Below are 27,451 nucleotides of genomic sequence, written 5' to 3' on the forward strand. Positions count from 1 at the left end.
CAATCAAGTGTTACGCTGCGAAGAAATTTTCTCAAGTTCAAAAATATTCCACCCAGTTTAGATTTTGGTTATGTAATTCCCAAACATGTCTTCCTTTAACAAATGGGAAATATATGATCTTTAGTAAAGGAGAAGACAATAAGTGGATAACCTTGCCAAACTGTCATAATTTTGGCTTTGTGATAATATTAACTCTCTTAACCTGAGCAGTTGGTAAAAACAAAATTCTTCAGCCTCACAAATGAAGAGATTTTTCCATTCACCAAACTACAGATGACCAGGCCTGGGAACACAGATTGCTGAGCAGCGTAAGCAGGGTCTCCACACCTGACAGTGGTGAACTACGGAATTTCAGGGCTCAGCCAGGGCAAGAAGGGTGTCCACATGGAGTGGTGACCAGTACGACCTGTGAGAGCCCAGGGAGAAGGAGAAGGGCACCCATGGCCCCGGGAGTCAGAGCCCAAGGAGGCTGAGTGCACCCAGGTGGAGTGGCAGAGGTGAGGAGTGCAGGAGGAGGAGGAGGGGCAGAGATGGAAAGCTGGCTGCAGACAGGAGGACAGACCCAATAAGTAAATATATTAAAGGTAATGAAAGGCAGGTTGCTCAGTGTCACAAAAGGGGGCTTATCCAAAAGGGGGCTGATGCCAAGAGCACATGACCTGAATCCAATCACAAGAGAACATCAGAACAGGAGGATACTAGAAATAATCTTATGGTGCTAAATTGAATTGGGAGTTTATGTAAACTCATAGCTCTTGATATAGAAATAAATAGGTATACATCAGTGTGTGTATGTGTGCACATGGACAGACATACGTATACATATATTCCCTTAGCTTTGGCCGCTGAGAGGTCTTAGGGGGAGTGATATCTCACTAGCAGTGGGTATACCTAGTGCTCAGACTTTAGCCTTTAAAGACCATTTTCTAATAAATGAAACCGAGGATCGACCCCTGGGGAAATGATTGATTCGAAGACTCAAGCAGGGACAGCACAACATTTTGTCATGCCAGATGCAAGGATGGGGACACTGGCAAAAGAACAGGTCAAATCAAAGGCAATCTGAGCATCAACATAAATAATGATATTACAAATTATAAATGGTTGAGTACAATGCAAACCATGAGTTCATGTAATTATAAATACATAAATGAAACTTTTTAAATGAATACATTTTAACACAGTTTTAAAGTACCACCTTACAAGGCACTTACTAATTATACTTTTTTTTTTTAAACGTTGACTTTTTTTTTTATTTAAAAAAAAAAATTTTTTTTTTCAACGTTTATTTATTTTTGGGACAGAGAGAGACAGAGCATGAACGGGGGAGGGGCAGAGAGAGAGGGAGACACAGAATCGGAAACAGGCTCCAGGCTCTGAGCCGTCAGCCCAGAGCCCGACGCGGGGCTCACGGACCGCGAGATCGTGACCTGGCTGAAGTCGGACGCTTAACCGACTGCGCCACCCAGGCGCCCCCGTTGACTCCTTTTTGAGAGAGACAGAGACAGGGCATGAGCAGGGGAGGGGCAGAGAGGGGGGAGACACAGAATCTGAAGCGGGATTCAGACTCTGAGCTGTCAGCACAGAGCCCGATGCAGGGCTCGAGCCCACGAACTGTGAGATCATGACCTGAGCCGAAGTCGGAGGCTTAACCGACCGCGCCACCCAGGCGCCCCAAGCACTTATGAATTATAAAAAGAGTAACTTCACAGTGGAGAAGCGTGGTAAGCACCAACATAATCAGGTGATAAAAGTTTCTACACCAGTCACTGGGCAAAGTGAAACCATTTATTACCTGAAGAATGGACTGTCACTTCTGGGACACTGATGCCAAGAGCACATGACCTGAATCCAATCACAAGAGAACATCAGACAAACCCAAACTGAGGGAGATGCTAAAATATAACTGGACTTCACGGTCACTGAAGGAGACTACAGAGACATGATGAGATTCTGAAGTGGGTCCTCTGGCTACAAGGTATTCTCACTGGACAAGTGACAAAACTCAAATGGGGTTTCAGGACAGGCGATTATTAATGCACGGATGATAATCACCTGATTCTGAGGCGTATCTTGGGGTTATGTGGGAGAGGGTCTGTGTTTAAGGAGAGCACATCCTCAAGTACTTGAGGTGACGGATCATCGGTCTGAAGCTTACTCTCAAGAGGTCAAGAGAAAGTTCTTTGTGCTGTACCTTCATTTTTTAAACTTTTGATTGCTTTAAAATTAAAAAAAAAATACATAAATTGCAGCTGAGGTAAGAAATGTCAGCGGGTCCAGTCTGGTCTGCCAGCTTGTGACGGCTGTACCTAAGTAATTTAAGAACAAAGCTGCTAAGCTACAGGTCTCAGTTTACTGGGCTGCTGGAACCACGCAGGGATTAAGGGACAGGCACACGCTACGTCCAACGCATTCCCTCCGGTTCTGTTGCTGCCGCAACTAAACCTCAGCAACAGAGCCAGCTAATTGTGACAGACGAAAATACACCAAAATCAATCATTTCGGCAGTTTATAGATTCTTCTGTAATTCAGAGTTAGTTTGGCAAGTTGCCATAATTTTTGTCTTTGTGATAATTGAGATATATTAATACTTAAAATTTTTTTTTAAATGTTTATTTATTTTTGAGAGAGAGACAGAGAGAGAGAGAGAGAGGGAGAGAAAGTGCAAGCAGGGAAGGGGCTGAGAGGGAGACACAGAATCCGAAGCAGGAGCCAGGCTCCGAGCTGTCAGCACAGAGCCAGACGCAGGGCCTGAACTCATGAACTGTGAGATCATGACCTGAGCCAAAGTCTGACGCTTAACAGACTGAGCCACTCAGGTGCCCAAAATTTTTCATATTATTAAAAAATTTTTTTGTTTTAATGTTTGTTTCTTTTTAAGACAGAGAGAGACAGAGTGCAAGCAGGGAAGGGGCGGGGGGGTGGGGTGGGAGACACAGAATCTGAAGCAGGCTCCAGGCCTTGAGCCGTCAGTACAGAGCCTCATGTGGGGTTCAAACCTATGAACCACAAGATCATGGTGTGAGCCAAAGAAGGACGCTTAACCGACTGAGCCACCCAAGGTGCCCCTAAAAATTTTTTTAAAGTGTTTCTTTTTGAGACAGAGAGAGACAGAGCGTGAGCAGGGGAGGGGCAGAGAGAGAGAGGGAGACAGAATCTGGAGCAGGCTCCAGGCTCTGAGCTGCCAGCTCAGAGCCCGATGTGAGGCTCAAACCCATGAACCACAAGATCATGACCTGAGCCAAAGTCGGGTGCTTAACCAACTGAGCTGCCCAGGCACCCCGATACATTAAGACTCTTAACGTGACATATTGGTAAAAACATGATTCGTCAACCTGGTTGGTAATCAAAGAAATAGAAGATATTTTTCCACTTACCAAATTATAAAAATTAAGAAAAGATTGCTGATCTCTAACTTCTCAATCTTTCTAGTGATTAAGGAAATGCTATCATTGGGATGACCTACTTTAATATCCATCATGGTGACAAAATTTTAAAAGGTTTGACTATTCTGTGCTGGTGAAGCAATCAGCACTACACCTCAACTGGCCAAGTATTCTGAGTCAGTAATTGGGTAGTAACTCTCAAAACTTCAACTTAGATATCCCTTTATCAAGCAATTCTATCTCTAGAAATCTCTCAGAGTAAATTAACTTACATAGGTGCATAAAAGCTTATGCAGAAACATGTTCACTGACAGCAACACTGGGGGAACAAAGGAAAACCAGAAACTACCCGAGTGTAGTATCATACGAATGTTAAGGGGGGTGGATTTTCAAATTCACCCACATACAGTTATCTATTATTTTACATTACTTGAATCTTCAGTAAAAAATTAATGACTTATATAAATTTGCAGAGAAAAATGTAGTTCCTTCTTACGAAAAATACCTAAGCCATATGCAGTGTTTTGTACTTTGTCTCTGTACATCTTACTCGAACCTAACTGCAAAGTGTGGCTGGAAGGGCAGATAGGTAGTACATATCCATCCTCCTTCAGAAGGGACGCTGAGGAACAGTCAACCAAGCACCAGGCCGGGCAGCGGAGTCAATGTTGGAACTCAGTCCTATGCCCTCGGTCCAAGCCGCTGACAGTGTTGGAGTCGGTCCTAAGCTGACTTCAAATTCTAATGGTGACCTTGTCCACACTTGGTCGTGAATGCACCTTATGAGAGTTTATGATTTCACACTTTATTAAAGGGCCCTTACAAAGAATGAGTAGTTCTTCAAAGGTTTTGTCACGCTGGTCTAAAAATTAACGGCTGAACGGCGTCTAGAGATAAACTAAATTTAAGCCGCAGCGGACTTCACTTGTTTCTGGGCGGTCAGTATGGTTTTCCTGGTTTTTGAGGATGATGTCAGGGTTACCCTGTTTCTCACTCTGGGGCAGAAAACTACCAAACCACCAGAAAGGAGCTCCTGGAAGATGGGGGAACACCTCTCCATTCCGAAGCTCCTTACTTCTTAGGGAGTTACGGTATTTCTCCTGCTCCACTGATTACCAGCCCCCGAAAGCACAGGTGACCAAACATGACCCACGACCTACCGTCAGGAAACTGGTCGGCGTCGTCGTCAAACATGGCTTCCTTGAGGGCAGACTTATTGAAGGGACTGATGTTATCTGAATAGTTATATGGATTATAGTCTCGCGAGCGTGGGGAGGAATGAGCAGGCATCGACTGGAGCAACGAAGCTTTATTATCAAGGGAGGTTTGGCTTGAGTCGGTAGCATCGCCTCCTGCCCTTGGGTCAGGCATCCCGGGACCGCCACACATCTATTAATGGGAAGGGGAAGGCGCAGAAAATTAACTCACTTTCAAGTATCTCTTTGAAATTCTAAAAAAGATGTTTCTCTGTTGCTTCAAAGGAACCAACATGAGGAGTTAAAACTTACATTCGAAATGTCAAAGCTTATCGTAAAGATGTAAAACAGAAACAAAAAAACCAAAACCCGCAGCTGTGAGAGCAAATAAGAACCATAAAAGAATGTTGTTTCCAATGACTCCTGCAGTTCCCTTGCTAAGGGCTTGACCAAACAACACGCAGGCAATTACAGCTCTCTATGCCAGTTAAAGACATTAAAGGACTTTCACTACCAAAACGGAACTAAGAGCTGCCAGATTCCATTGTTAAGTAGTAAATCACACAAGGACAGGATGTCAACAAAGTATAAAAGAATCAAATTTTGGGGTTGCCGGGGTGGCTCAGTTCGTTAGGTGACCGACTCTTCATTTCGGCTCAGGTCATGATCTCACAGTTCCTGAGACTCAGCCCTCCGTCAGGCTCCATGCTGGGCATGCAGTCTGCTTGGGATTCTCTCTCTCCCTCCCCCTTCCCTGCTCTCTCCCTCTCGCACGTGCACCCTCTCTCTGTGTCTCTCTCTCAAAAAAGGAAAAAAAAGGGAGGGGGTTGTCTGGCTGGCTCAGTCAGTTAAGCGTCCCACTTCTGCTCAGGTCATGATCTCACGGTTCATGGCTTTGAGCCCCGTGTCGGGCTCTGTGCTGACCGCTTGGAGCCTGGAGCCTGCTTCGGATTCTGTGTCTCCCTCTCTCTCTCTGCCCCTCCCCTGCTTGTTCTGCCTCTCAAAAATGAATAGTAAAACATTAAAAAATAATAAAACACTTTTACCAAAGGCCTCAAGGCTTGTAACTTTTGAAAGGATGCCTGATGGAGTTGGAGCGCATGAACATACTTTTGTCATAAAACATCAATACTAACACTGATTCTGATACTAGTATGAAACTCATTACTACCACCAGATCACCATCACCACCGTCTACTCAGCAACTATGTGCTAAGCCATTACTCAGGTGCTTTACTAATATTCTTCAAACATTCACCGTGCACCTACTGTGTGCCAGGCTTCATTCTTGGCAGTGGGGATATGTTAACGCACAAAAGAGAATGCTGTCCACCTCCACGGAGTCTACATTCTAGTTGGGGGACAGACAGTACAAAACTAACGAACGAGTAGACAGAATGGTGGAAGATGATTCGCGTGCGGGAGGTGGTGCCGTGTTAAAGGGACCGTGAGTGCTGCGGTGGGAGGGAGGCAAGTGCAGACCGGCTAGGGTGGTCGGAGTAAGCCGTGCGAACCAAGACTTGAAGGAAATCAGCCAGGAAGCAGGTTTAAGACGGAGCGAACAGCCCAGACAAAGGCCCCGAGGCAAGAGCACGCCCGGAAGTTCAAGGAACAGCAAGGAAGCCAGTGTGGCTGCAGCAGAGGAAAGCGGGAGGAGACGAGGCCAGAGAAGTGACAGGGAAAAAAAGCCTGTTGTGTAGACGTTGGCTTTTATTCTGGGCCGTCCCACAGGGTTACAAGCGGAGGTGTGCCAAGACATGTGCCATGCCGGGGGTCACCGGCAAAATCAAGGAGGCCGGTTAGGTGCCGATTTTAACAGCCCAGGGGAGAGAGGACTGATGGTAAGGCCGGCTGGAGCCAGAAGGGCAGTGACGAAGTGGACGGAGTTTGGATCTATTTTGAAAACGGGACGACAGAGCGAGCGTGCAGGATGAGAGAAAGAGGGGCGGTGAGGACAACTCTCCGGTCCCAGGCTTTTGGCTAAGTGACTAGTGCTACCAACCGCGACACAGAGGAGCAGCTTCGTGGACGAGACTGCAGGTGCGGCAGGAAGCGGGCTGGAGGCATGTGAGCTCCAGGGGGAAGTTGGGCTGGACAGACTCGTATCACTTCTGACACTGACAACACCCTTCAGAGTACAATGTGGTCGCCTCATCTTCCTAACGGAAACACTGAGCTTTAGACGTGATGATATCATCTGACTACTGGGTATCTGCCAGGGAGCGGGATTTGAAGTTACTTCGGCCAGAATCCTGTGTGAGCTCCCCACCCCGCACCCTGCGATCTCTGAGGAAAAAAAGTCTCAGCAGTGATTCTTACCAAACCGTTATTGCTTTTGGGGTGGGGAACCTCAAGTATGAGTGGTGAGCCGGCTCTGGCCCGACAGCACGGGGAGAAAAACAGCAGCGGGAAGGCAGAGGAGGGAGCCCTTTCGAGATGGGCCAAAGAACTGCCGTGCTCCCCAACTCTGCAAACGCTGAGAAACCACAGATTCCATAGGAAATGACGGGATGGCTTGTTCTGAGAAAAGTCTAAGCAGCAGCAGCAGCGTAAAAGACAACTACTCTTTTTTTTTCCCCTTCCCTCGCCCCAAACAACTACTCTTTGTATGAACAAACTGAGCAGTATTCACCAATGTCAGAAAAATGGGTCATAACATTCTTCACTGGAGCCATACAAACCGATGACACAAATCTCCACCACTGCACTAAGGGGGAAAGAAAAATCGAAACACATTAGGTCTTACGAGACCCATGTGATCTGGCCCACGTTCCACCCCCCAACCCTCTCACAACGATCCAACAACACTGCCTCTCATCCTGGTTCCCGACTAGGCACAACTTGCTCTCATCTACATGTCTTTAGACTTGCCACTTCTTCTATGGGATTCTCCTCTCCCAGATCTTGTACGGCTCCATTTAGGTCTCGGTGGAAAAATCACCTACTGGGAGAGGCCTTCCCTGACCGATTAATCTCAAACAGATTCACTTTGGGGAGCCTGGGTGGCTCAGCTGGTTAAGCGTCCAAGTCCTGATTTCGGCTCAGACCAGGATCTGGTCTGACTGGTGAGATCTCTCCACACGCGGGGCTCTGCGTGGACAGTGCGGAGCCTGCTGGGGATTCTCTTTCTCTCTCTGCTAGTCTGCTTGTGTGTGTTCATGTTCTCTCTCTCTCAAAATAAACAAACGTTAAAAAAACCACATTCATTTTATGTTCTAACCTAAAACTCAAGAGTACTCATCTCTATGAGAAAATTCATAAGGAACTTGAGGGCAGCGACTTTGCCTTGTAAAATCTAAGACCCAGCACGGTGCCCGACGTGTGGCAGATACTCATTGAACGCTTACAGAGTGACCCCTAAAAAGTGACATCTGAAGACGACAGAAAGTTAAAAAAAAAAAAACACAACCCAGGAAAAATCTCTTAATGAACAAGTCTGCACCGTAAGAATGTTCAAATACTCACAGAATCACCATCATCTTTTTTAGAATCTCTTTTCAACGGCTCATTCATATCTTCTTGACTACGGAAGCTGAAATTCTGAATTGCTTCAGTGACACCTCTAAGAGAGCTATAAATATCTTCAGAGTTCATATTTTCTGTGTCATAATCAAATGCACTATGAAAAAGACGACTAATTGTTATTTGGGTGTCGTTTTAAAACACATAACACATTTGAGATTAGGTAGGGTATTTCTAACAACAGGATGAGAATGTACACTCCCCGAAGCACAATTGGCAAAACCAAATCAAACCTGACCACTGTCAACAGTGAAGGCACAAGTCCCTTGGTCCATCCACTAAGGGCAGCTTACGAGAACTGTGAACGCATAGCCCTTAACAACTGGTTTGTCTTTCACCTTCAAAAATGTTCTGATTAACCAGAGGTCAGCAAACCATGACCCGTGAAATCTAAAAATGTCTACTTCTTTAAACACTTGGGAGAAAAGTCAAAGTAACAATTCATGACACGTGAAATAAAATTTCACGTTACATAAAATTCTTCTTTCAAGGTCCGCAGATAAAATTGTATCGGGTATCGGTACCCGCAACACTTATTTACTCCGGGCTCCTCTACGGCCGCCTTTACGCCGCACCAGCAGAACTGGGTACAGGTAACAAGGCCTAAAATACGTACCATGCGGCCCTTTACAGAAAGTTTGCTAACTCCTGTGATTTGTTCACAATAATGGCACAACTTGAAGACAAGATAAAGGTATTATACACAAATTTACAGAAGGCAGAGAAGTTTCACTACTGAACATATGTTTATAGTACAATTCTATAATCAGATTCTAAAACTCAACTGAAGCTGGAATTTAGCCATCAGATCGTCACATATGTGTGACAAGGAATAACTAGGCTAGATGTTAAGTCTGCAATGTATTTTTCTTCCTCAGATGCTGAAGTATTCTATAAACGTAATGAATATGATGAAGCATGCTATGATACATGGCTAATAATAAAATTAATAACTACACTAATAAAAATGGACTGCTATGCAAATGTTTTTAAAAGCTAGGAAAAGGGAAAAAAATGTTAGTCCATTAATGAGTCAAGAACTTCATCTGAAATACAGCCTATGCTTGAACTTCACAAGTGTGTGAAAAGTTTACACAGCTTATATTTTGTATTAAGTCCCAATCTCATAGTCACATTTTTTTCCGAAGACACAGTCATAATGCTATTTCATATTTAGCCTTTCCCCATTCTTCACTATTTTTATGCTTTGGTCTATAAGCACATCTGAGAAACATAACTATGCCATTTAATGCATCAAGCAGTAATTTACAAAAGTAAGTGTCCTTTGCACTTACCAAAACATTTGATATCCTATGCGTTATTTTCACTTAAGGCTTAGTTTGGGAATAAACTTAAACATTTTTTGAATCTGCTACATTTCTACGTGTCAAGACCTTTGAAGCCAAGTGGAAATCAACTGGAATTATATCAATGTCTGTTGTCTAAGAGTGGGAATCTGCAAACACAAGCCATGATGGAAAAGAACTCTTTTGTTACCTTGGAGATAAAGTATTCTGTGATGTGTTGGTAGGAGAAGTAAGAGGACTGGACCAGTTGGCTGGTGAACGTGCTGTTGGCCTTGTCAAAGGACTCCCCATGGGACCCTGATGGGGGGAGTCAAGTAAATATTAACACATGACAGATAAGCTCAACTAAAAGGCTCTTAAGGAAGCCATGCAATCAAGAAGTTGAACAGTATGAAAGAGCTGTATTTGCAGGTCAGTATTTTAAATATTCATGTCCTTATCTCTGCTTTCTGTAGGGAAAAACTTTCCCCCTACTTGGAAATCTAAGTCTTTAGTCTTCTCTTGTTTTCCTTACCCACTTCCTACCCTCAAATATCATCAACATCTTCCTCCTCAAAGATTCACTGGACCCCAAACTAACAATTTGTTTTTTAAAAACAATTTTGTTTTTAAACAACAGTTTATTTACTTTGAGAGAGAGAGTGAGCGCGCATGTGAGCAGGGGAGGGACAGAGAAAGAGAGAGAGAGAGAGAGAGAGAGGGAGAAGGAGAGAGAGAGAGAGAGAGAGAGAGAATCCCAAGCAGGTTCTGTACTGTCAGCACAGAGCCAATGTGGGGTTTAATCCCGTGAACCATGAGACCACGACCTGAGCCGAAATCAAGAGTCAGATGCCTGGGGCACCTGGGTGGCTCAGTCGGTTAAGCGTCAGACTTTGTTCACCTCAGGTCATGATCTCACGGTCTGTGAATTCGAGCCCCGCGTCGGGCTCTGTGCTGACAGCTCGGAGCCTGGAGCCTGCTTTGGATTCCGTGTCTCTCTTTCTCTCTGCTCCTCTCCTGCTCACACTCTCTGTCTCTTAAAAATAAATAAACGTTAAAAAAAAAAAAAAGAGAGAGAGAGAGAGAGAGAGAGAGAGAGAGAGACGCTTAACCTACTGAGCCACCCAGGTGCCCCCCAAACTAACAATTTTAAATTAGCTCCCCATCCTGGGGTGCCTGGGTGGCTCAGTCGGTTACGTACGTGTCTGACTCTCGATTTTGGCTCAGGTCATGATCTCATGGCTTGTGAGATTGAGGCTCAGAGCCTGCTTGGGATTCTCTCCTTCTCTCTATGCCCTTCTCTGCTCATGCTCTCTCAAAATAAACAGAAGTAAAAAGAAGTAAAATTCACTCATATTATTAATTTGCCTGCCTGTTAAGATACAATTAAACGATTCCTTCTCCTTTTAAAAAGATAACTAGCTTTAGTCCCAAGAATTCATTCTGATTATTTTTAACCCTCAGACTTTACCTTAAGCCTGCTATAAATGCATCTGATTTCTCCTTCATCCACAGTACAAGGTCTGTCCTTTTAAAAAACCTAAGTTCAGTTCTTTAGGCATATTATGTAAACAATGCTTGCCATTTAAGGTCTATAAAACACTGTAATGTTTCATTTATTCAGACCTCACTTTCCCAAAACCAAAGTTTGTACCTTCCAGCAAGTACGGGCCCACAATCCTGTGAACAGGTTTTGGAACACCCCTTCCAAAGCCCCAGCTTCTTCAGATGTTATTTGTCAATCAAGTCACCCCTTCTAGCCCTCCAACAAGGACCCTTTTGTCTAAAGAGCACGTCCTAATTCCAACGGCCTGCAGAGCCGCCGCCCTCATTGGAGTTCTGCTCGCGTTTTACTTTCCTGTTCGTGTCCTGGCCATGTTCACCACCAACCCAGCGGATAGAAACATGCTAAGCCTGAGGACAGTACTCTTTCCAGGACAAGATTTAATTCTGCTTAGGGAATGCTGCCCAGTACAGATGCAAAAATTACATATACTAGGATCAAAAGTTTACTTCGTGTAAAAGCAAGCAACTACTGTGACACCAACCATCCATCATACCACAGCATAGCCAAGAGAAGAACTGAAAGGTACCTGGGTTCCATTGCCAGTGTTTCGAAGGTGATTATGAAGAAGCTTGGTAGCACCATCCTGAAAAGTTTTTGGTAAAGCTCCTAATAACATTGTAAACTCTGGAGTATTGAGTTCAAATAGGGAAATCAGCACGGACTGTGCTGCCTGTAAAATGAAGACATTTAAGAAGTAGATGAGTGTATCTTGGTAACTCAAAGGAGACAATTTTCTTCAGTCAACATTTCTGTTCAACAGCACAAGGCCATCTTTCCCACAGAAACATAAGTTGCCTTTACATACTTTCAGATTTTGTTGCTGGGAGAACAAAAAAATATTTATTTGCCAGAGACAGAAAGCGAGCACGCACGAGCGGGGGAGGCGCGCAGAGAAAACGAGAGACAGAAGAAGCCCAAGCAGGCTCTACACTGTCAGCACAGAGCCTGACATGGGGCTGGATCCCACGACTGAGAGACGACGACCCGAGCCATTACCAAGACTTGGATACTTAACCGACTGAGCCACCCAGGTGCCACATCATTCATTTTTTTTTTTTTTGAGGGTGAGAAGGGAAGACAAAAATTGTCAAAAATATAATCGAGCACTCAATGGCAGCAGTTAACCGGTCTCCGGGGTTATTTTTTTAAGTTAAAAAAAAAAAGTATTTTGAGATAGAGACGGAGGGAGGGAGAGGCAGGGGCAGGCACAGAGAGAAGGTCAGGCAGGCTCTGCATCGTCAGCACAGACCTGATATGGGGCTTGATCTCACAAACTACGAGATCATGACCCGAGTTGAAACCAAGAGTCGAACGCTTAACCGACTGAGCCACCCAGGTGCCCCAAACCGTTTCCTTTCCAGGGTTATTCTACCAAGATATACCACTTCAGTTTTCCTAATAAATAACTACAAAAAGACGGATGGAAATACCTAAGTATGGGTATCCCATACCCTTCAAAAATTCCTGTTGTACCACTTGACTTTTATGAAAGACCTACCACAGTACCTGCTTTCCCTAACCAAAAGAAAAACAAAGATCCTCACTTTTATAAGTAAAGGCAAAAAGCAAAATACATTCAACATTTGTTTTGCACTGAGCCTGTACTCCAAGCAGTGAGAAGGGCGTCACCAAGCTCCTTCCCCAGGAACTACACTCAGCATCTCAGCATTAAGCCAGCATCGCTTTGTTGAACTGTGTTGTGTTGTGTGTGCTTTATCTTGATTGGTGCTGTGTGTCTGTTAGCAAGATGCATCCTAAGGTGTCAGAAAAGACGAAGAGGGAACTCTCAAAAGTTTTTTCATGGAAATTAATGGGACTGCTTCTTTGCTTTACACATTTTGGTGTATGAAAGGTTTCACGCAACAGTCTACTTTCAGATAGCAGGGGAAACCTGTATATCCCTAAGCTATACAAAGCTCATCCAGAGCAACCTCTTGCTTTTCATTATTATATAAGTGAAAAACTAGTCTAACGTTTGGGTGGAAATGGGAACAAAACAAAGCTTACTCAGATCAGTTAAGAAAACTTATAAATTTACTTTCTTCTTTTAAAGTAACCAACTGAAGGGCGCCTGGGTGGCTCAGTCAGTTGGGCGTCCGACTTCGGCTCCGGTCATGATCTCACGGTTCATGGGTTCGAGCCCTGCATCGGGCTCTGTGCTGACAGCTCAGAGCCTGGAGCCTGCTTTGGATTCTGTGTCTCCCTCTCTCTCTGCCCCTCCCCTGCTCATGCTCTGTCTCTCTCTGTCCCAAAATATAAATGAAAACATTAGAAAAAAAATAAAAAAAAAAATAACTGAGTTACTGAAAACCAAACTTTGAAATTCAGATTTCAAAGAAACTTAATGAGAGGAGAAAGAAACCCACATAGTTCACAATCACGACTCAGAGGGAAGTGTGTGCATCTGATTCTGGGCGTGTTCAGATCCCAGTCTTAGAAAACTTAAAGTGTCCTAAGTTTACGACATCTGAATATGCAACACTAGTGGAATGGTTACATTCTGTTCCACTGGTGCAACGGCAGACCGCACAACACAGCCTTGGAAGGTGACGGAGTTGAATACACGAAGAGATCGGCAGAGGGCTATTAGACGCTGCCAAAGGAAAGATTAATAAAACCACAGCTGTGACATAAGCCCATTTTTCTGAAAGCGACAAAACACCATTGTGTGGGTATGCACTCTAACACAGTGCTTAAATGAAACTGCGTGTATTCTGAAGCAAAACTTTATGGTCTCTTTTGGAAAATATTAAAACTACCTCGTTTATTTGAGCCAATGAATTGATTGTTAAGGTACACTTTATTCCATCTAGGGTTTATTCTGCTGTATGAGACTCAGCTTTCTTTCCTCCCAGAGACAGAGAACCCAGCTGTTCCAAAACCACTTCCCGGTCAGCGTATCCTTTCCTCGTGACTCCAAGTGACACCCTTATTGTGAGTTAACCTCCTAAATAAACCTAAGTGTCTTGGATCCTCTATGTTCTATCAACTATTTCTCTATTTCTGCATTAAGTAATATGGGTTTAAGTTGCATGATTTAAAATGCAATAGTTTGTGAGTATATTTTGATAAAGCCCGTTTTCATTAGTTTATATTGTAGTATCACATTTTTTTTTTTTACTAGATACTTTTTAAAATATTTATTTTGAGGGGTGGGGGAAAGGCAGAGAGAGAGAGGGAAAAAGAGAATCCCAAGCAGGTTCCATGCCATCAGTGCAGAGCCTGACATGGGGCCGATCTCATGAACTGACCTGAGCCGAGATCAAGAGTCGAAGCTTAACTGAGACACCATAGTGGCCCGAGATTTTAATTAACTTACTTCTTTCACAGCATAAACCAGGTCTTTATTAGAGTACTATATCCCATTTCTGTCTTTTTATTTTTTTAAAGATTTGATTTTTAAGTAATCTCCACACCCAACGTGGGACTTAAACTCACAACCCTGAGATCAAGAGTCCTACACTCCACTGACTGAGCCAGCCAGGTGACTCCCCTCCTTTTTATAAAGTTTTTACCGTTAGTCAGCATAACAGTGTTGTCAGTTTCAGGTGTATACTACAGTAATTCAACAACTCCACACATCACCCCGTCTTCATCAGAAGGGTGCTCCATCACCTATTGAATCTCCCCACCAATCTCCCCTCTGGTAACCTTCAGTTTGTTCTCTACAGTTAAATTTGTTTCTGGGTTTCTCTCTTCTTTTTTCCCCTTTGCTGCTGCTGCTTTTTTTTTAAGTTTATTTATTTTGAGAGAGAGAGAGAGAGAGGGAAGGAGTGGGGGAGAGAGAGAGGGAGAGAGAGAACATGTGCACGCATGCAGGGGAGGGGCAGAGAAAGAGGGAGACAGAGAGAATACCAAGCAGGCTCCACCCTGACAGTGTGATGTAGCGTTCAAACTCACAAACTATGAGATCATGACCTGAGCCGAAACCAAGAGTTGGATGCTTAACCCACTAAGCCATCCAGGTGCCCCACTTGTTTTGTTTCTTAAATTCCACATGAGTGAAATCATATAGTATTTGTCTTTCTCTGACTTATTTTGCAAAGGATTATACTCTCTAGCTCCATCCACGTCATTGCAGATGGCGAGATTTCATTCTTTTTTATAGCTAATATTCCACTATGTATGTATACCACATCTTCTTTATCTATTCATCTATAGATGGATACTTAGGCGGCTACCATAATTTGGCTATTATAAACAATACTGCTATAAACATAGGGGGATATGCATCCCTTCGAATCAGTGTTCATGTATTTCTTGCGTAAATATCCAGTAGTATGACTACTGGATCGTACGGTAGGCCCATTTTTAATTTGAGGAACGTCTATACTGTTTTCCACAGTGGCTGCACCAATCTGCATTCCCACCAACCACACAAGAAGGTTCCTTTTCTCTACATCCTCACCAACACTTGTTTCCTGTGTTTCTGATTTTAGCCATTCTGGCAGATGTGAAGTGGTAACTCATCGCAGTTTTGATTTGCATTTCCAGGATGATGAGGGATTTTGAGCATCTTTTCATATGTCTGTTGACCATCTGTATGTCTTCTTTGGAGAAATGTCTGTTCGGGTCTTCTACCCATTTTAAATTGGATTGTATGTTTTTTGGGTGTTGGGTTTGATAAGCTCTTTATATATTTTGGAGTTCTGTGGCAAACCTCTGTGTTGAACAAGTCTGTTGGCACATGTTTTCTTTTTTGATTTTAGAGAGCGGGGTGGGGGGGGGGAGAGAGAGACAGCATGAACAGGGGAGAGGGGCAGAGGTGAGAGAGAATCTTTTTCTAATTTTATTTAATGTTTATTTATTTTTGACAGAGAGAGCGAGCAAGCAGGGAAGCAGCAGAGACAGAGGGAGACTCAGAATCCGAAGCAGGCTCCAGGCTCTGAGCTGTCAGCACAGAGCCCAACGTGGGCCTCGAACTCACAAACCGTGAGATCATGACCTGAGCCAAAGTTGGACGCTTAATCGACTGAGCCACCCAGGGGCACCCCGCCTTTTTTTGGAAAAAAAAAATTATTTGATGTTTAAGAGAGAATCTTAAGCAGGCCCCATCCTCAGTGTGAAGCCTGATGTGGGGCTCGATCTCACAACCATGAGATGATGACCTTAGCTGAAATCAAGAGTTGGCCATTCAACTGACTGAGCTACCCACATGCCCCCAGCACACTTTTTCAAACAGCATTTACTCATTTTGCGCCTCTGTGTCACAGCTGATAATCCTTGCAACATTTCAAACTCTTTCACTGTGATCTCTTACGTTACTTTGTAATTCTTTGGGGGTACCGCAAATTGTGTCCAAACCAGATAGCAATCGATACATGTTGTGTGTGTTCTGACAGCTCCACTGAGCAGCTGCTCCCGTCTCTCTCCTTCCCCCCAGACCTCCCTGTTCCTTGACACACAGCCGTGTTGAAATGAGGCCAACTAATAGCTCCACCACGGCTTCTACGCGTTCAAGTGAAAGAAAGCGTTGCGTGGGTCTGACGTTAAATCCAAAGCTAGCGGTGATTAAGCTTAGGAAGGCAAGTCAAAAGCCAAGACAGGCCAAAACCTAGGCCTCTTGTGACACACAGCCAACTTGTGACCGCAAAGGAAAGGTGCTTGAAGGAAACTGAGCATGAATGGTAAGAAAGCAGAACAGCTTCATGGCTGATCCAGACCGAGTTTCAGTGGTCTGGAGAGGAGATCAGAGCAGCCACAACGCTCCCTTAAGCCAAAGCCTCATCCAGAGCAGGGCCCTAACTCTCTTCAATTCCGTGAAGCCCGAGATTGGTGAGGAAGCCACGGAAGTTGGCTCGTGAAGTTGAAGGAAAGGAGCCGTCTCCATAACCGACAGGTACAAGGTAGCACAGCCAGCACGGGAGTCCCAAAAAGTTACTCAGAGGACCCAGCTAGGGCGATCCCTGAAGGTAGCTGACTAAACAGCAGATTTCCAGTGTAGACGGAGCAGCCTTGTATCAGGAAGGAGATGCCACCTCGGACTTTGACGGCTGGAGAGGAGAAATCAGTGCCTGGCTTCAGAGGACAGGGTGACTCTCTTGTTAGGGCTAATGTAGCTGGTGGCTTTAAGTCGAGGCCAGGGCTCGCATCATTGTGAAAATCCTGAGACCCTTAAGCATGGTGTTAAATCTACTCTCCTTGTGCTCTGTAAATGAAACAACAACGCCGGAAGGACAGCTCATCTGTTTACACGGTTTCCTGAATATTTTAGGCCACCGCTGAGAACTATTGAAGGAAAGAAGATTCCTTTCAAAGTATTAGTGATCATGCCAATGCACCGGTACCCAAGAGCTACAGTGGAGATGTGCAGTAAGAATTCACGTCGGTTTCGTGCCTGCTAACACCATATCCGTGCTACAGCCCATGGATCACAAGCTAATTAAAAAAATATATGTTTCTTTAATATTTGCTTTTGAGAGAGAGAAAGAGAGAAAGAGAGAGCAGGGAAGGGGCAGACGGAGACAGAGGATTTGAAGCAGGTTCTGTGGTGACAGCAGAGAGCCCAATGTGGGGCTCGAATTCACGAACCGTGAGATTGTGACCTGAGCCGAAATCAAGAATTAGACACTTAAATGACTGAGCCACCCAGGTGCCCCAAGAAGTAATCTTGACTTTGATGTCTTCTTACTTAAGAAATACATTTTGAGGGCACCTGGACGGCTCAGTCGGTTAAGTGTCTGACTTCAATTCCAGCTCAGGTCACGATCTCACGGTTCCTGAGTTCAAGCCCTGCCCCGGGCTCTGCACTGGCAGCACAAAGCCTGCTTGGGACTCTCTCTCTCCCTCTCTCTGCCCCTCCCACTCAAGTTCTCTCTCAAAAACAAAAAAGAAACAGAAATACATTTTGTAAGGCTACCGCTGCCATAGTGATTCTTCTGATGGATCTGGGCAAAGTAAACTGAAAATCTTCTGGAAAGGATTCACCATGCTAGATGCCCCTAAGAGCATCTGTGATTCGTGGGAAGAGGTCAAAGTATCAACACTAACAGGCATTTCAAAGAAGCGGACTCCAGCCCTCAAGGATAACTCTGAGGGATTCAGGACTTCAGGGGAGGACGCAGCTGCCGACGTGGTGGAACCAGTGAGAGAGCTGGAAAGAGAAGCACAGCCCGCAAATGGGCCCAGATTGCCGTAATCTCTTGACAGAACCGGGAGATGAGGAGGTGCCTCTTTCGGAGGAACAGAGACAGTGGGTTTTCGAGAGGAGAGCTATTCCGGGTGAGCATGCTGTGAAGACTGTTGAAGTAACAGCAAAGGATTTAGACTATTACATAAACTTCGTTGATAAAGGAGCAGCAGGGTTTGACACGACAGACTCCACTTTTTAAAGAAATTCTGTGGGTAAAATGCTATTAAACAGCATCTCATGCTACAGAGAAATCTGTTGGAAAAGGAAGAGTGGATCGATGTGGGGAACTTCCCAGTCTTATCTTCTAAACATGGATTCTTAATGATTTTATTTCGAGTTCTTCTATGCTCGCCCGAGTGTGGCCACCGTTTGTCGCCACGCAATGCTGCCATGACGCCCCTGGCCACATTCCTTCCGTGGCGCCTCTCATAACCGTCACTTACTCACTCGGCAACTGGAAGCTGGTGTCTTCCCTTTTCCTTTGCCCGTTTTTCCCATTCCCCGCCCCGCCGCCCCCGCCCCTTTCCCTCTGACAACTGTTTGTTCTCTACACTTAGGGGTCCCATTCTGCTCTCTGTTTATTCATTTGCTTTGTTTTGTAGATTCCACACAAGTGAAATCACATGGTATTTGTCTCTCTCAGCCTGACTTCTTTCACTTAGCATAAGACCCTTTAGGTTCATCCATGTTGTTGCAAACAGTAAGATCTCAACCTTCTTCTTTCTTTCTTTTTTTTTTATGGCTAGACGGACAGATCCATTCATCTATCAAAGAACACTTGAGTTGCTTCCATATCCTGGCTATTATAAATAATGCTGCAATAAACACAGGGGTGCAAAAGACCTTTTCAAATTAGCATTTTCACTTTCCTTGGGTAATAACCGGTAGTGCACTTATTGAATCATATAGTATTTCTATAGTTGTCTGAGGAATCTCCATACTGTTTCCACCACTTCTGCCTTTTTAAAAAAAAAAAAAAAATTTTTTTTTTAATGTTTATTTATTTTTGACAGAGAGACAGAGCATGAGCAGGGGAGGGGCAGAGAGAGAGACACACACACAGAATCTGAAACAGGCTCCAGGCTCCGAGCTGTCAGCACAGAGCCCGACGCGGGGCTCGAACTCACGGACCGAGAGATCATGACCTGAGCCGAAGTCGGACCTCAACGGACTGAGCCACCCAAGTGCCCCAACTTCTGCCTTATTTCAAGAAACTGCCACAGCCATGGCTTCAGCAACCACCGCCCTGACTAGTAAGTAAACACTGAGACAAGCCCCTCCATTTGCCAAAAGATTACGGCTCTGAAATCTCAAATGATAATTAGCATTTTTTAGCAGTGTTTTTAAATTAAGGTATGTACTTTTTTTTTAGACATAATGGTTTTGCACACTTAATAGGCCACAGCATAGAGATAACTTTTCTATACGCTAGGAACTGAAAATAATCATGTGACTTGGCTTTATTGCGGTGGTCTGGAACTAAATTTGCAGTTTTCTTAAGTATGCCTGCCTATATAAGGTTTTAAAATCAGGAAGTGTGAAGTCCTCCTACTTTGTTCCTTCGCAAGATTGCTTTGGTTATTATGGGTCTCTTGCAATTCCACATGAATTCTGGAAAGAGCTCGTAAATTTCTACAAATTTCTGGGATTTTGATAGGGATTACATTTCACCTGTAGATCCCTTTGGGTGGTATTGCCATCCTAACAACATAAAGTCTTCTCATCCATGAACATGGAATGTTTTTTGGTTTATTTAAAGCCGTAATTTCTCTCAAAACTGTTTTGTAGTTTCTACTATAAATTTTGCACGTCTTTTGTTAAATTTATTCCTACAGATTTTAATCTTTTCGATGCAGTTGCAAATGAAAGTGATTTCTGAGTTTCATTTCTGGATCACTCATTTCAAGGGTTTAGAACTATAACTTCTGTATAGCGTTTTATATCCTGCCGCCTTGCTGAACTTGTTTATTAGTTTCAATAGTTTTTTAGTGATTCCTTAGGATTTTTTCCACATATAATCGTATCATTTGCAAATGGAAATAGTTTTACTTCTTTCTTTCCAATCTGGATGCCATTTACTTATTTGTTTGTTTAGCTTTAAATTCAATTTAGTTAACATACAGTGTTATCTTGGCTTCAGGAGTAGAACCCAGTGCTCATCCCAAAGAATGCCCTCCTTAATGCCCACCATCCATGAGATGGGATCTTTAGCCCATCCTCCTCCCCCATCTCCCCTCCAGCAACCCTGTTTGGTCTCTGTATTTAAGAGTCTTTTATGGTTTGCCTCCTTCTCTGTTTTTATCTTATTTTTCCCTCCTTTCCCCTATGTTCATCTGTTGAGTTTCTCAAATTCCACATATGAGTGAAATCATAAATCTGGCTTTCTGATTTCATGTAGGGTAATACCCTCTAGTTGCCATTTGCAACAATGTTTATCCACATTGTTGCAAATGGCAAGACTTCATTCTTTTTCACTGCTGAGTAATACTCCATTGTGTTTATGTATGTGTATGCGTGTGTATCCATTCAACAGTCGATGGACATTTGGGCTGTTTCTGTGATTTGGTTATTATTGATAGTGCTGGTATAAACATTGGGGGTGCCCCTTTCAATCAGTACTTTTTTAGTGTTTGTTTTTGAGACAGAGTGTGAGCGGGGGAGGGGCAGAGAGACAGGGAGACCAAATCTGAAGCAGGCTCCAGCCTCTGAGCTGTCACACAGAGCCTGATGTGGGGCTCAAACCCACGAACCAGATCATGACCTGAGCTGAAGTCAGACGCTTAACCAACTGAGACACCCAGGTGCTCCAAATCAGCATTTTTGTATCCTTTAGATAAATTCCTGGTAATGCAATTGCTGGGTCACAGGGTAGTTCTATTTTTAATTTCCTGAGGAACCTCCATACTGTTTTTCAGAGTGGCTGCACCAGTTAGCATTCCCACCAACAGAGCCTAGAGGGTTCCCCTTTCTCCACATCCTCACCAACATCTGTTGTTTCCTGAGTTGTTAATTTCAGCCATTGTGACAGGTGTGAGGTGGTACCTCATTGTGATTTTGATTTATATTTCCCTGATGATGAGTGATGTTGAGCATTTTTCATGTGTCTGTTAGCCATCTGGATGTCTTCTTTGGAAAAGTGTTTATTCATATCTTCTGCCCATTTCTTGACTGGATAATTTTTTGGGGGGTGTTGAGTTTGGTAAGTTCTTCATAGATTTTGGGACACTAACCCTTTATCCAATATGTCACTTGCCAAGGATGCCTTTCATTTCTTATTTTTTCCTGTCATAGCTAGAACCCCCAGTTGAATAGAAATAGAAATATTTTTAGACATAAGGGTACTGCACACTTAGACCAGAGTAGAGTGTCACACATAGTATATACTGAATTGTAGAGTATATGGTGAATAGAAATGCTAAGAGCAGACATCCTGTCTTCCTCCTAATTTCAAGGAGGAAGCATCCGGTCTTTTACCATTAAGTATGATTTTAGCTGTGGATATTTGCAGGTACCCTCTCTTGGGTTGAGAAAGTTCTCTTCCATTACCAGGTTTTTTTGGTTTTGTTTTTTGGGGGGGGTTAAATCATGAAAGGATGTTAAGGTTTTGCCAGTTGTCTTTTTCTTTTTTTTCCCAGATTTATTTTTAAGTCATCTCTACACCCAACATGAGGCTCAAACTTACAACCATGAGATGGAGAATCCCATGCGCCACCACCTGAGCCACCCAGGGACACCACCAGATGCCTTTTCTATTGATATGATCACATGTCTTGTCTTGTGACTGGCAGGGGGTATTACATTAACATACTTTCAGATGTTAATTTAACCCAGCATTCCTGGGATAAATCCCATTTACTTGTGCGTCGTGTATAATTCTATGTTGCGCGATTTAGTTTGCTGATATTTTGTCAAGGATTAAATGCATCCATATTTGTAAGAGATACTGGCCTGTAGGCTTTTGTGTGTGTGTGGGGGGGGGGGGGGCATCTTTGTCTGGTTTTGGTATCAAGGTAAAACTGCCCTCATAGAATGAGTTGGAAAGTGTTCTTTCTTCTGTTTTTTGAAAGAGTTTCTAAAGAACTGGTATTAATGTTTGCTGGAATTCACCAGTGAAGCCATTTGAGCCTGGGCCTCTGTGGGTTCTTTTTTGATTACTAAGTCAACCTCTTTACTTGTTTTTCATTTTTAATTCTAGTAATGTAAGTCTCTTTTCTTCTTGTCAATCTAGTTAAAAGTTTGCCAATTTTGTTGATCTCTCAAAAAACCAGCTTTTAGTGTCACTGATTATCGTTTTTGTATTTTGTTAATTTGCGCTTTAATCTTATGTCTTCCTGTTTACTTTAGGGTTAGTTTGTTCTTTTTCCCATGTCATAGGTGGCAGTTAAGCTTTCTAATTTAAGACCTTTCTTCTTTTTTATAATAGGCATTAACACTTATAAATTTCCCTCTAAGCACTGCTATGGCTGCATCCTGTAAGTTCTGGTAGATCATGTCTCCATTTGCATTCACCTCACTGTATTTTTCTAATTTCCCTTTTGAGTTCTTCTTTGATCCACTGGTGATTTAGAAGTTACCTAATTTCCACATATTTGTGAGCCCTCCACACTTCTGTGTTACTAATTTCTAGTTTCATTCCATTGTGGTGAGAGAACATTCTCTGTATTATTTTCATCCTTTTAAGAGAGCTACTGAGGTTTATCACCTAGCATGTGGTCTTATCCTGGAGAATGTTCCATGTACATTTGAGAAGAAGGTAATATTCTGCTTCTGTTGGGTAAAGTGTTCACCATTAGAAATAAAGGTCAAAAAATGTATACTCCATGCTCTTCTTTGTAGTAAATATTGAAGATAATGATTCACAAAGGAAGAGAGTGAGCAATGCCACATGTAGGATGCAAGAAATGATGGGTGAAGACAAGTCTCAGGAAGATGGCGAGAAGAACAAAAGGTCTAAGAAGGGGCTCCTCATGGAATAAATAAATAAATAATTTACGTCTTTGAGCACACGGAAAATGTTAGCCATAAGCATGTTGCAGAGATGGTGAAAATATGAACAGATAAACATTAAAAAAACCCAGGCAAATGAAAAACAAGGCAAATTATTTACACCACGACAAAACTCTTATAAGAAAAGAAGGAAGCAACAGACCACTTGGTATAGGAGTGAATACTTCCACAGTCAAAAGGTAAATTGATTCCATTGATTACCAGTATCTGATTCATACGTATTCTGAAAATTATGGGGAAAGGTACACGAAAAGATGTGGGAATGGTATGGGTTAAGCTAAGTTCTTATGTACAAAGGAAGATAGAAAGCTACTCATGGCTAGATTTATCAACAGATCAATAGATCATGCCCAAAATGAGTAAATCAGGAAACACTGTAAATTCTTATCTGAAATACACTGGTGCAGGCAAGTGGAAACATCTGGACTACAGTTGACCCTTGGACAATGCAGCGGTTAGGGACACCAACCCTGTGCAGTCAACTCTGCACTTTTTGTAAGTTGATTCCCCCTAAACTTAATTACTAATAGCCTACTGTTAACCAGAAACCTTAATGGCAATATAAACAACGGATTAACATACCTTTTGTATGTTATATGTATTATATACTGTATTCTTTTAATAAAATAAGCTAGAGAAAAGATGTTATTAAGAAAATCGTAAGGAAGAGAAAATACATTCACAGAACTACGCTAGAAAAAAAAATCTGCATGTAAGTGGACTGGCACAGTTCAAATCTGTGTTGTTCAAGGGTGCACTGTATTTTTTTGTTTTTATTCACTTTATTTATTTTTTTTGATCATGATACGTGTACTCTTTAATCACCCTTCTGTATTTCCCCCACCCCTCTCAGTTTTTTTCTACAGTTAAGAGTCTGTTTGGGGTGCCTGGGTGGCTCAGTCAGCTGAGCGTCTGACTCCAGCTCATGATCTCGCGGTTTGTGAGTTTGAGCCCCATGTCGGGCTCTGTGCTGACAGCTCGGAGCCTGGAGCCTGCTTCAGATTCTGTGTCTCCCTCTCTCTCTGCCCCTCTCACAGCTCATGCTCTTTCTCTTTCTCTCAAAAATAAACAAAACATTTAAAAAAAAAAAAAGAAGAGCGTTTCTTGGCTTGTCTTTTTTTCCACCTTTGTTTTGTTTCTTAAGTTCCACATGAGTGGGATCATGCGGTATTTGTCCTTCTCTGACTTATTTTGCGAAGCATTATATTTTCTGGCTCTCTCCGTGTTGTTGCAAACGGCAAGATTTCATTCTTTTTTTATGGCTGAATAATATTCCACTGTACATGTATATGCTACCTCCTATCCATTCATCAATTGGTGGACACTTGGGCTGCTTCCATAATTTGACTATTGTAAATAATGCTGCTATAAACATAGGGGTAAATGTATCCCTTTGAATTAGTGTTCTTGTATTTTTTGGGTAAACACCTAATAGCGCAATTCCTAGGTCATAGGGTAGTTGTTCTATTTTTAATTATTTGAGGAGCCTCCATACTGTCTCCCAGAGTGGCTGCACCAATTTGCATTCCCACCAGCCAAGCAAGAGGGTTCTTCAGTCTCTACATCCCCACTAACACTTATTGTCTCCTGTGTTTTTGATTTTAGCCATTCTGAAAGACGTAAAGTGACAACTCATTGTGGTTTTGATTTGCATTTCCTTGATAATGAGTGACGTTGAGCATCTTCCCATGTTTGTTTGCCATCTGTATGTCTTCTTTAGAGAAATGTCTGTTCATGTCTTCTGCTCATTTTGAAAATTGGATTATTTGTTTTTAGATGTTGAGTTCTGTAGTTCTTTATGTATGTTGGATACCAAAAAGGGTCAACTATATTTTGAATGGTTACAAGATTAGAGGTTGGGAGGACTGTGGCAATGAGAGTTGGTTTCTTATTCTAAGTTTGAAAACTATACTCATATTAACTGGATAAAATTTTAAATCATTTAAAAGAGAAGATAAAAAAACAAGTCTTCGTATCACCAAGTAAATAAATCAATACTAACCGGTAATGTCCAGAAATATTAATTCCCTTTGTTGGCAATCCAAAATGACTGACTTGTTTTTCTAATTTACCTTCTAAATCTTACGTTAAAACATACCTTCCGAACATCAGAACTTTTGGGTTCTGTTGTCCAAGTGATGACCCGAGACACTGCCAGGCGAGTTTCACTGGAATTTATAAAATCTCCTGGATCCATCTGCTTGGCCAGAGTTTCTATGTATTTAAGGATAGCAACCTTCACCTGCAGAGGTAAGCAAATGAGAGAGGACAACCAGACGGTCACTGAGGGATACTGACTACACTTCAAAAGCAAGCAGGTGATTATTTTTCAAACCAATACGAAACGAAACATCAACAATAACAAACAAGAAATTACATAACCACCTACATACCTGAGGTACCAATACATGGAAATGTGGATTTTTGTTTTCACATATAGCAGAACTTTTAAATCCCAGGTGTTTCATTCCCTGTGTCTGAACTGCTGAAGACTCTCTTGACAAGATTATACCCTTCTCCTTGAGTCGGCCTTCAGAGCTTACAGCTGACTCTTGTCTACATTTCCCTGGGAGCCAGTCTTTATAAATTAAGTGTAATTTGGCTTTTGGGGAAATGAACCAAAGTATTCTGGAAATAAGGTATCATAAACCAAGTAAGTAATCGAGGTGGGCAATACAGGTTTTTTTGCCAAACATACAGTAACGTTCACCCCATGAGATCCAGAACCACCTTTCAAAAGAAGTGTCACAAAAAAGTTTTACACAAGGACCGCTGGAGCAAAGACAACATTTCTTTGTAATTCCTGAGGTTTGGGTGCCTGGTATAGGTGGGGGTGTGGTCAAACGCAGGCTTCAAAATCAGGTGGGGCAGAGCGTACATGCTTCTTCCGTAGGCTCGGCCTTTGTTATCCTTAGAGTGAGCCGCTGTTCAATTACCGCCGTTCTCTCAGGGATGTGAGGGCAGAAGCACCGGCTGAGAAAAACTTTGAGAAGTCACATCTTCTAACACCCTAGCGGTTCTAGACAAGGACTCTGAAAGACTCTGCTAGTGCGGTTTAGAAGTGGCAGCTGGCAAACCGCACAGCTGGATAGAGCAGGTGTTACGTAGAGCAACATATTAAACACCCACTTGCTGACTTAGATAAAGGAAGGCGTGTATGATTAAAACAGGAACATTGAAAAAATACTGCCAAAGACGAAGATAATCAGGTTTTCAATGTTCTGTCTCCCCTTGTTATTGATCTTAAGATGTTACTTGTCTCACTAAACCCAAATAAGGTCTTTGGGAGGTACTGTACCAAGTTTTATGTAAAGGAAGCAAAGTGTTAATATCAGGTTCTGACTCTTGCACATTTTCCCCCTTTGGCTTCCAGTTTAAAAAAAAAGGGGGGGGATCAGATTACATTCTTCATTTCAAAATGATTAAAGTTTTAAAACTTTTTTAATATGTTTATTCATTTTTGAGAGAGAGAGAGAGCGCACGTGCAAGTGTGAACAGGGGAGGGGCAGAAAGAGAGGCGGCGGGGCGGTGCGGGGGGGGGGGGGGGGGTGCGGATAGAGGATCTGAAGCGGGCTCTGAACCGAGAGCAGTGAGCCTGATGCAGGGCTCGAACTCACAAACCTCAAGATCATGACAGGAACTGAAGTCAGATGCTCAACGGACTGAGCCACTCAGGCGCGCCTCAAAATGAATACATTTTAAGAAGTAACTATAACTTTTAGATGTATTGAGAAAAAATTTGAGAGTTAATCCATCATCTGTCCAGGTAAAATGTCCAGTGGAGAGGGAAAGAGACTTATGATTAATTTTGCAGTAGCAGGCCTGATAAATTACAGTAGCACTTAATATTCTGGATTCCCAAAGCCGTGTCACCTCTCAGTGTGAATAACTGAACAGCAAGTACAGTGAATCAAAGAATGAACATCAATGTCGTCGTTTTCAACTTGCTACCACCAATAACTGAATATATTTATTTGCGCTACGTGAGATTCTTAGCAATTTACGGAGGCATATAAGCTTTCAAGGGTTTCACAGAGTAGGTGCGTTTATAATACTACTAGGCAAAATAACCACAATACACACATAATAATCATTTGAAAGTTTAGATTTAAGTAGGATATTTCACGAGTTTATATACATAGTCTGTAATTTTAATAACACAAACATGCATTCAGAGAAGGAAAAATAATCTAGCTGCTAAAGTGTGTTTAACTTTACAACATATCTGTGAAACCCAGAAAAAGATCACCAAAATTATTCTTTTTAATATTACTCAGAATCACTCTGTATTGCTATTTCCCCCTATTCTATTGCTTCTTTTCTGACATTTAACCACATGACTGTGAGAAATAAAT

At 42.8% G+C, this 27,451-nt stretch overlaps 1 protein-coding gene across 50 annotated transcripts in view; it reads right to left on the bottom strand.

Annotated features, from left to right (window-relative positions):
- CLASP2 (cytoplasmic linker associated protein 2) overlaps nt 1-27,451 on the bottom strand; it is a 178,265-nt gene that overhangs the window by 11,475 nt on the left and 139,339 nt on the right. For all 50 annotated transcript variants that reach the window (XM_053221739.1, XM_053221743.1, XM_053221741.1 and 47 more), the window contains 5 exons: nt 25,195-25,338; nt 11,484-11,627; nt 9,602-9,708; nt 8,048-8,201; nt 4,547-4,775 (listed from right to left, as the gene is read on the bottom strand). In XM_053221739.1, coding sequence (XP_053077714.1) covers nt 4,547-4,775; nt 8,048-8,201; nt 9,602-9,708; nt 11,484-11,627; nt 25,195-25,338 — 778 coding nt within the window. The remainder of the gene's footprint in view (nt 1-4,546; nt 4,776-8,047; nt 8,202-9,601; nt 9,709-11,483; nt 11,628-25,194; nt 25,339-27,451) is intronic.

Source organism: Acinonyx jubatus, chromosome C2 (genome assembly GCF_027475565.1).
Source record: "Acinonyx jubatus isolate Ajub_Pintada_27869175 chromosome C2, VMU_Ajub_asm_v1.0, whole genome shotgun sequence".
Taxonomy (NCBI): Eukaryota; Metazoa; Chordata; class Mammalia; order Carnivora; family Felidae; genus Acinonyx; species Acinonyx jubatus.